The 10,380-nt window shown below is 47.2% G+C and overlaps 2 protein-coding genes across 2 annotated transcripts in view; both read left to right on the forward strand.

Annotated features, from left to right (window-relative positions):
• Positions 1–847: 847 nt before the first annotated feature.
• Positions 848–2,056, forward strand: LOC114923602 (zinc finger protein OZF-like). The gene has a single exon (XM_029286755.1). It carries the CDS (start codon positions 848–850, stop codon positions 2,054–2,056), a length of 1,209 nt encoding a protein of 402 aa, XP_029142588.1.
• Positions 2,057–3,779: 1,723 nt separating this feature from the next.
• LOC114923599 (gastrula zinc finger protein XlCGF17.1-like) overlaps positions 3,780–10,380 on the forward strand; it is an 18,629-nt gene continuing 12,028 nt past the window's right edge. The window contains exon 1 of the mRNA XM_029286751.1: positions 3,780–3,827. Coding sequence (XP_029142584.1) covers positions 3,780–3,827 — 48 coding nt within the window. The remainder of the gene's footprint in view (positions 3,828–10,380) is intronic.

The following is a 10,380-nucleotide window of genomic DNA, read 5'->3' on the forward strand; positions in this document are numbered from 1 at the left end:
CCACGCATGCGCGGCGCTCCCGGGCAGGGAAAGTCCTCGACTTATGACCGGTTGGGTAGTCCTCGACTTACGACCGGTTTAGTCCTCGACTTACAACCGGTTTAGTCCTCAACTTACGACCGGTTGGGGTCACGGCATTAAAAAGGTTGAGAACCACTGGTATAGACCCACATCCCTACATATAGGTAGCAAATCAATATTTAATATTTAATATAATATTAATAATATTAAGATCACTTAATATCTGGAAAGAGGAGTTTGGGATTACGGTTGTTGAGAGAAGCAGTCGCCTGACCACTGATCTAACCACTGCTTCACTGAGGTAGCAAATAAATATTTAATATTTAATATAATATTAATAATATTAAGATCACTTAATATCTGGAAAGAGGTGTTTGGGATTACGGTTGTTGAGAGAAGCAGTCGCCTGACCACTCATCTAACCACTGCTTCACTGAACGACCGAGGTTGCAGTCCCAATTTTAGTCATAAGTTGGGGACTACCTCTACACTCAGAGCTTCTTTTTCACCTTGTCATCGGACAAGAACCAAGGAGAAAAGTTTAGAGTCAATGAACAGCGGAAGAATTTGCCTCCTACACATGTGGGGTGACAGAAATCACTGGAGATTTTGTCTCGGGTGTACTGAGGACCCGTGTCCCATCCTGGGAGAGGAGGTGAGACTGGAAGACCTTCCAGGTCCATTCCAAATCTAAGATTTTGTGATTCTCTTGTGTTTTTTGTATTCTTTTTTCCAGCAGGAGAACAACTGCGACCAAAAATTTACCTGCAAGACAACTATTAATAGATAGTAGAAATTCAGCCCAAGGCAGAAAGCACCAGAAAGGATGGAGCCTGGGAAACTGTTGGATCCCCCGTCAGACACAGGCAGCAGTCCGAAAAAACAGAAAAAAACGCATGAATGCTCAGAGTGTGGAAAATCCTTTGCTCACAAGAAGGTCCATGTGGGAAGGGGATCCAGTCAAGGTTTGGAGAGTGAGAAATCCTTCTCTGGAAAAGACGCCAAAGACCCCAGAAGACCTCCCAGACCACAACCCTATAAATGTGAGGAATGCGACTTATGCTTTGGTCAAAAGTCACACCGTCTGACACACCAGAAACTCCACACTGGAGAGAAACCTTATCCGTGTCTGGAATGTGGAAAATCTTTCCTTCAAAGAGGAAAACTCAGAATTCACGAGAGGATTCACACAGGGGAGAAACCTTACACGTGTTGGGAATGTGCGAAGAGCTTTTCTAGCAATGGAAGTCTTCGGCTTCATGAAAAGATTCATACAGGAATAAGACCTTACAGATGCTTTGAGTGTGGGAAATGTTTCACCCAGAGTTCATCTCTTCGGACTCATGAGAAAACACACAGGGGGGAGAAAAATGAAAAGTGCCTCGAATGTGGGAAATGTTTTACCTTGAAATCACACCTGGTGCAACATCAGAGAATTCACACTGGAGAGAGACCCTACGAATGCCCAGAATGTGAGACCCGATTTGTGGATGCTTCTAATCTTTGGAGGCACCAGAAGGGGCACAAAGGGGAGCTACCCTATAATTGTGGGGAGTGCGGAAAATGTTTTAGCCAAAAATACCAGCTTCGAAGGCATGAGAGGGTCCACACAGGAGAGAAGCCATACAGATGCGTAGAATGTGGGAAATCCTTCGCTCAAAAGGGAAACCTTTGGACACATCTTAAAACCCACACAGGGGAGAAGCTATACGGATGCCTCGAATGTGGAAAATCTTTTGCTCGGAAGGGAAACCTTTTGGCACATCAAAAAACCCACACTGGGGAGAAGCCATATCAATGCATCGAATGTGGGCAATTTTTTTCTACCACATCACACCTTAGAAGTCACGTAAAAACTCACACAGGGGAAAAAAATTACAAATGTTTAGACTGTGGGAGAACATTTGCTGATTCCTCTCACCATAGACGTCATGCCCGAATCCACATAAGAGAGAAGCCCCACAAATGCTCAGAGTGCAATAAATGTTTTTCTCAAAAAAATACTCTTGTGATACATCAGCGAATCCACACTTGAGAAAAACCACAGAAATGTCCGGAGTGTAGGGAACGTTTTGGACAACCTTCCGCACTTCGCAAGCAGACCTGAAGTCACACAGGGGAGTCGCCTTACAAGTGTGCAGAGTGTGAGAAACCTTTTCATTGTCAATCTCAGCTAAAAATGCATCAGGAAGTCCATAGCAGAGATAAATCTTTTCAGTTGTGAACCATGTTGGAATTTTTTATTTTTTTTTTGAAAAGTAACACCTTGCAATTTGCCGGGAATTTTACACAGTCTCAGAAGGGAAAACCTACAATTGTTTGGCGTGGAGAAAATGTTTTTCCTAGTCAAGGAACCTCAAATCCCATCACACAGCACACAGTGAAGTGAAAGATTGTAAATGTTGGGGGTGTGAGGATGTTTTCTTGACAAAGCGGCATTAGTAACTGACCAGAATAATTACACAAAAGAGTCACAAGTGTGTGTGGAGTTTTGCAAGCTACAGGTAATCCTTGACTTATGACCACAACTGGGAATGCACTTCCGGTCATAAATTGCTACAGTCATAAGTCGAGGCGCCCAGATGTTTTTGTTAATTTTTTCTACACCTTTTTTTGGGTCGAGGAGAAGAACTGAAGGTTTAGAGCAGGGGTCGGCAATCTTGGCTCTTTTATGATTCGTGGATTTCAACTCCCAGAATTCCTGAGCCAGCATGGCTCAGCTTGGAAACCTCTCCCTTTCCCCTCAGCATGGCCGACTCAGGAATTCTGGGAGTTGAAGTCCACGAGTCATAAAAGAGCCAAGGTTGCCTACCCCTGGTTTAGAGAAAACGGGGTGACGGGAACAAGAAGGAATTCCAGACGGGAGGTGAAATTCTGGCTGAGTTGTGAGGAACAGAGAGGAAGGGCATGTTGCATGAAGAGAAGAAACCTGGAAATTATGTTTGCTTAAATGTGACAAGCTTGCATGGAGGTGGAGGACCCCCCGAAACATCTGTGGGTGATCTATGCAGGGGGGCAGATAAAGGAGTTTATCTGGCAAATTCTGCTTTAATTCCCCCCCCCCCCATCCAGAGACCGCTGAGAGTAAGTACATAATCAATCCAAAGTGTATAAATGTTGGAGAGTAAGAATCTTTGCTCACAAACCAGCAGCACTAGTAACACGACACAATAACAAGACTTGAATAATTACACAAGAGAAAAGCATTGTGAGTGTTGGGGAGCGTGGATAATATTTTGTGGAGTACGAGTAGTCCTTGACTTATGATGGCAAATGTGAAGAGGTTTCCAGTCATAAGTTGTCACAGATGCCACTTAAGCCCTCTCGGGGTCTCTTTCGCCCCCTTATCCGCCCTCCATCCTCTCGTATTCCCAGTGGAAGAGACCTCCAAGAGACCCGGGTCATCTGAACCGGGACAGGAAATTCTCCTTTAAGGTTGTAAAGTAAAACTTTCAAGGTTTCATGGAACTGTCCATAATCTTCTGGAGTGGGACTTTTAAAAAACATTTCAGGCCACTGAAAAGCCTGAAGAATGAGGCTTAATAGTTTTCAATACTGTTTAATTGTTGAACGTTTAATTATTAAGTGGGAGATGAGGGACATTTATACTAAATGGAAAGAGGAAATAGATATGTTGCTGGGTATTTTTGTTAATTTTTACTGCATCTTTGTCGATCAATAGATTTGGAGATATACCGGTAGTTGTAGAAAACGGGATGAGGTACAGAATGAAAATGCACCAGGTTGTAATGGCAGAGATGATGATACATCACACCCTCGGGATAAATCACACTGTTGGACCACAGGTTACTTAGCGCATACATTGTAGATGGTGAGAAGTGTGACTTTGAATGATCCAATATTTGGATTAATGTGAATCGTAAATTGATACCAGGTTGCGTTTCATGTGATCCAAAATTCAGTTAATGTCAGGCTAGCGCATGTCGAATTAAGGTTAATGTATGCACAGTTTTTTTTATTATAAATTTAAATTCCTTTAAGGATATTCTTATTCTTTATTGTGATATGTCATTATTATTCACATACCACATTATAATAAATATATTCCTTTCCTATTTTTCTCAATTTGTAAACCAATTACCCTGATTTTCATAGAAATATCACTTGAGATAGTATAGATTTAATGAGATTTTTTTTGGGGGGGGATTTATTCACAGCACTGATCGAGACTTACCTTAACTCCTCGTTTGCCCTGAACCGTGGTTAATTCTCTTCTCCTCTGTCTTCATGAAATGGTATCTCATCCCCAGCCCAACACAGCAAAACATTTTCCTAGCTGTTTTACTTTGAAAGTGGACTTTTCCCTCTTGATCCCATAGAAACATCCTTTATGACATAGTTGCTGATGTGCGCAGAAGCTGGGATCAGCCCGACTCCTATTGGCTACTTCAGGGGGCTTCTGGAATCTTCCCTCCCCCTCCAAGCACAACTCTGTGATCGTTTTCATCCCTGGTTCCCCAGAAGCAGATCCCACTTTAGCACAAGGGAAGAGTTGCCTCTAAGTCTGGGGTTGGACTAGATGAACTCCAAGGTCCCTCCCAACTTGATGATGATGATGATGATGATGATGGGAGATGGAGTTCCCTTTGGAACTGCTTTTTCTCTGGATCAGGATCCTCCCTCCTCTCCAGCTCTGGAAATGTCTCTGAGCTTCTGTGTTTCCTCGGAAACGTTTCATTACCCAAACCAGGGGTCTTCAGACTTGGCCCTTTTATGACTTGTGGACTTCAGCTCCCAGAATTCCTCAGCCAGGCAACGCTGGCTGAAGAATTCTGGGAGTTGAAGTCCACAAGTCATAAAAGGGCCAAGTTTGAAGACCCCTGACCCAAACTACCATCAGGGCAGCAATGAAGAAATAACCTCAGAGGGCCCCAAGGACCCCACAACTCTTACGATGCCTTTATGCAATCTTTCATCCAAACTCACCCATGCAGGGAAAACGGGGGGGGGGGGGAGCAACTCCACACTTTTGCTGGCTTTCTCTCCTCCATTTCCTCTCCCCCCCCTTTTCCTTTCCTTGCGAACTGCACGGAAACTTCTTGTCCAAAAGTGGGACTGGAGAATGGAAAATTGAGCGTTTTTGCAAGTGGGGGGGGAGAGCAACTCCTCTTTCTCCCCCTTCCCATTCTGGGAGGCGGGACGGCCCTAATAATGAGGCCTGCAGCTCCACTGCTTCTTGGGCCCAGAATGGGAGAACGTTTCCTCTGGTGGGAAGGGGCAGAAGTGCTCTTAAGGGCAGATCATTGGCACCTACCTTCAGGTGCCTGACACAGTCGTGATTAATTGAACCACATCTTAGGAAACACATCGTAGGTTACAGGAAGTGCAACTTTGAATGATGTAATCAGTTCAGTGCGAATGGTAAATTGATAGCAGGTTGGGTTTCATGCAACCCAAAATTCACTCAATGTGAGGCTAGTGCAGTGGTTCTCAACCTGTGGGTCGGGATCCCATTTGGGGTCGATCGACCATTTCATGGGGGTCGCCAAGCAAGGCTGTCCGCCATTTTTTTTCTCCGCCATTTTCCCCCCCTTTTCCGGCGGGTGCCTTCCCTCCCTTGGGCTGGGCCAGCTGGTGGTCGGCCTGCTCCGTCTCTGCCGCTTGCCAGCTACACCTCGGCCGGCGCAGGGGGCGGAACCACGCATGCGCGGTGCTCCCGGGCAGGGAAAGTCCTCGACTTACGACCGGTTGGGTAGTCCTCGACTTACGACCGGTTTAGTCCTCGACTTATGACCGGTTTAGTCCTCGACTTACGACCGGTTGGGGTAGCGGTATTAAAAAGGTTGAGAACCACTGGGCTAGTGTGTGTGTAGTTTACTTTAAAGTGCTCATGATGGAGGGTCACACAAGCATCACACCAGTGGCTATCACAGAGCACTCTAAGGCAGTGATGGCGAACCTTTTAGAGACCGAGTGCCCAAACTGCAACCCAAAACCCACTTATTTATCACCGGGTGCCAGGTGGGCGTGGCCCACTGGGTGGGCATGGCTCTGGTGGTCATGGCAGATTGGGTGGGTGTGGCCAAGGTGGGCATGATCACCTCGATGTTGCTCGTGGGGAGGGATGTCTGTGGGGGCCGGGCAGGGTTGGGGGAGATCCAGGGGGTCTCTGGCAGGTGGGGCGGTGGGCAGGAGGCTCATCCTGCAGGGTGAGGCGAGGCATGGCGGGGGTGCCATTGTCACAGGGAAAGGTGAGGCAGGGGCCGGGGCGGCTGCTGCCTGACACCATCGCCCCCTGCACACAGAGGCCAGTGAGCGCATGGGTGCTGGGATGCATCCGGCCATGTGGGACCCCGGTGAGTTAGCGGGCGGCTGGTTGAAGAGGGACAGTTGCCATCTCCGGGGCATGGCGCGCGTGCCCACAGAGAGGGCTCTGAGTGCCGCCTCTGGCACGCGTGCCATAGGTTCGCCACCACTGCTCTAAGGCCTGAAGATAATCTAAAAATTCTGAAGACTTAAATACAATTTTTACTATCCAGTTAAAAGGAAACACCAACAAAGTCTTCTAGCAGCTGTCAAAAAAGGCAGCTGTAGATTGCTGGGACTTTGAAGTGTCCCTGAGTGGTTGGTTCCCACCCTGGGAGATGAAACACAGGCGAGAGGTCCACAGCACAGAAGCTGCCTTTATTTACCGACGGTCAAAGCCCTTTCCCAGCCTCCTCCCTGAGGGTTGGATACGGAGGTGGTGGATGAAGGATCTAGAAAGAAGGCTTAATGCTTCCTAGGAGATCCCTTCTTTGATTGACAGCCTTAGTCCAGCCCAGGAATGGATGAGGTTCCCTCTCAACTGATGGAGGGATGAGAAGCTCGATGCACTGAGACAACAAGGGGCTCTTTGGCCAGAGCTGGTGTGGGGACCTTGGTGTCCTCTGAGCTTGATGGTTTTCTTGCAGATGTTTCATTACCCAACTAAGTAACATTATCAGTTCTAGGTGACATTGTCAGCAGTGATGCTGGTCACTAATTGGGTAATGAAACATCTGCAAAGAAACCACCAAGCCCAGAGAGCACCAAAGACCCAGCAGTTCAGCCTTGAGCTACAAATAATCCATTCTGGAGCTGAGACCTCTTGGATCCTGGATCCTTGTCCAGCCTCTTTGGCAGTCTCCTCCTTCAAGCATTCTTCATAAAGGTTCCACAGTGGAGCAAGCAGAGTTCTTGTGTGATTGAAGAAACTCATCCTTCTTGACTTCTCTGTGTTTCTAGTAGAGTCAGCATTATATGTGTGAGAATATTGTGCAATGTTCAATTTAGTGTGAACTTTAAATGGTTACCAGCTTGTGTTTCATGTGACCCAAAATTCAATTAATGTCAGGCTTTTGTGTGTGCAGTTAAGGCTTTTGTGTGTACAGTTGTGGTTTTAACTATACATTTAAGTTCTTTTAAGGACGTTCTTGTTATTCGTTACTGAGATGTTTCATTATGATTCATATACCATATTATATTCAATATTTTTCTTCCCAGTTTACGTCTGTCTGGAACCAATTACCCTATTTTCCATAGAGAAATAGAGAAACTTCAAATAGTCTAAATTTCATGCAATCTTTTTGTTAGCTTCAGTAAACAAAGACCTACCTTAACTCCTATCTTGCCTTGAACTGTGGCTAATTCTCTTCTCCTCTGTCCTCCATGAAATGGCATCTCATTCCCATTCGAATGCAGCATAAAGTTTTCCTGGCTGTTTCAGTTTGAAAGTGGTCTTTTCCCTCTTGTTCCACCTGAAATATCCTTTATGACATAGTTGCTGATGTGCTCAGAAGCTGGGGTCTGCCCGGCTCCTATTGGCTACTTCAGGGGGCTCCTGGCATCTTCCCGCCCCCACCCTGTGTGAGCACCTTGATCCGGACACCTGGTTCCCCAGAGGTGTCTGGTTCCCTGATGCTTGTCAGGTCTTATGCTGGCTCTTTCCCTTTATGGATTTAAGGTTCCTTGGGAAGAAGATCCAGTCCTGGCCTACAGGGAAGGTCAACTAAAACTAGGAAAAGGGGCCGTTCTTCCAGTTTCCTGCTGCTAATTCCTCCACCACCCTCCAATGTGCATTTGTGAGTATTCAGCTTCTTCTGCCAACAAAGGGGGTTTCATTATTCCTGGTCTCTCCTGTGGGGGTCTCTGCCGTCTTCCCAGCTCAAGTGAGAGGGGTTGAGTTTGGATCGGTCCCCCCTTTCAGCCAAGAGTTCAGGCACAGCTGGAGAGAGACATACACACACATAGCCATGGAAGTTCAGTACACGCAGCCATCAGCCTGCGACCGTTTGAAGTTACGACGGACTCCCCCCACACACAAAGGTACTTTATGACCAGGATCCATAATGGGCAGACTCCATTACGATTGTAAGCCGAGGACCATCTGAACATATTTATTTTTATTTCTTTATTATCAAATTTAGAAACCACCCATCTGACTCACCGATTGACTTTATTTCGCTATTTGGGAAAACATCCATGCATTTGAACCAGTGGGCCCCCTTCCTGGTCCAGCGAGATGGCAAATCGTATCGGTCAGGATCTGGGTTAATTATTCATTTCTATAATGGTTTGTCTCCTCTTCTTCAGCTGCTCCTTGCAAGTGAGCAAGGGCACTGCCAGCCACGCTGACCTAGAACAAGTTCTGGTCTTGAACGTGCATTTGGATCCTTACATTTCTCCTTCCCCTTGAAGGCCGGATAACTTTCATTAACATGTGCACTGCTTAGACACACCTATGTGCCTACATGGACACTGGTGTATACCTATGTACATCTTTATCCGTGTTGCTCAAGCTTGACAACTTTAACATGTATGGATTTCAACTCCCAGAATTCCNCTCCTCCTCCTCCTCCTCCTCCTCTTCTTCTTCTTCTTCTTCTTCTTCTTCTTCTTCTTCTTCTTCTTCTTCTTCTTCTTCTTCTTCTTCTTCTTCTTCTTCTTCCTCCTCCTCCTCCTCCTCCTCCTCCTCTTTTCTCCTTCTCCTTCTCCTCTTTCTCTTTCTCTTTCTCCTTCTCCTCCTCCTCCTTTATCCGTTATCGGACATTGCCGATCAGGTTGGCGATCCTGTCTTTATCAGCAGGCCGCTGATAAAAGCACAAACTGGAGCAGGAGGGGCAGCCTCATTACCAGCGTGCAGAGAGGGCCACTCTTCCCATGGGCAGAGGACACCTGGACCACGACACCCATCGGAGGAAGCGAGGAGGTTTTGCTGCACCTGCTCCAAGCTGGGAAGGCAGATTGGGGGAAAGGGAGGGAATGGGAGGAGCTGAGGGGGCGAAGGGGCGGGGCTGCAAGGCGGAGCCCGAGAGGAGAGCAGAAGCCCCGCCCCCGCCTCTCCCCTCCCGCCCCCGCTGGATCTCCGCTTCCCTCCCGCGCGTCCCGCTTCGCCCCGCCAGGATCGGCGCTGGATCCCTCGGGAGAGGCTTCTGGATCCCGCTCAGGGCAGGTCTGGCTGCTCTCCCTCCGGCCTTTGGGGCGCCCCCCCCCCCGCCAGGAGAAAGGTAGCTGCGGATCCGCCTCTCCGGCTTGCCGGGTTTTCCTTGGGGAGATTCTGCTCTGGCGTCGCCTGCAGGGAGTGGATCCCTCCCTTCCCTCCAGGGGGGCAAAGGGGGTCCCTCCCCGGGCTGGATCTGCCCCCTCCTCGCCCGGCCCAGGATCCGCGTGGGGCTCCGGATGGTTCCGGGTAAAAGGTTTTGGAAAAGTTACTCCAGAAGGTCTCTCTGTGGTCCGTCAGAGCAGGAGGTCTCCGAGCATGCAGATCCCGCACGTTCAGTTGCAGAAAATGGAGTAAACGGAGCTTTGTAACGCGGTATTAACACAGACTGACCTCGTTGCAATGGGGAGGGGGGAGGGTTTAGGTGGGAAAAGAAAAAGGTTTAAAATAACTGAATGCGGTTCGTTATTTTCTTCACCCCCAAGAGATCCTCTTTCGTTGAGCTCAATGTAAAAAGCCAAAAATAAAATCCTTTGTTTGTAAGGTAATGTTTACTTTGGTCTTACTTCAAAAAGCTGGGTGGAATTTCTAAACTTTTATATTTTCCTTGTTTTGCCCTGAAGAGGCTGTGATGTGGCAGCCCCTTCTTGGTGGATCTTTTTCAAAGCACAAAAGTTTGGTGTTTTTTAAATAAAGGTTTTTATTGAGTTTTATAAGGTTGGAGAAGGGATGGGACCACGATAGGGATTAAGGTTCGGGGTGGGGTTAGGGTTGGGATTGGAGTTGGGACAGGATTGGGAACAACATTGGGGTTGCCCCCCAGTAACATTTTCAAGCTTTAGCAAACAGGTACGTATGTTCAGTTAATACTAATTAATATAATAGTAAATAGCTGTAGTGAATATGATAAACAATAATCAAAAACAGTATCAGTTGGT

This window comes from Protobothrops mucrosquamatus, unplaced genomic scaffold (assembly GCF_001527695.2).
Source record: "Protobothrops mucrosquamatus isolate PMUCROS unplaced genomic scaffold, P.Mucros_1.0 scaffold4814, whole genome shotgun sequence".
In the NCBI taxonomy this organism is placed as follows: domain Eukaryota; kingdom Metazoa; phylum Chordata; class Lepidosauria; order Squamata; family Viperidae; genus Protobothrops; species Protobothrops mucrosquamatus.

Bases quoted from the DNA above. Each gene is read 5' to 3' on its own strand.
- LOC114923602 (XM_029286755.1), top strand. From the start codon at position 848: ATGGAGCCTGGGAAACTGTTGGATCCCCCGTCAGACACAGGCAGCAGT.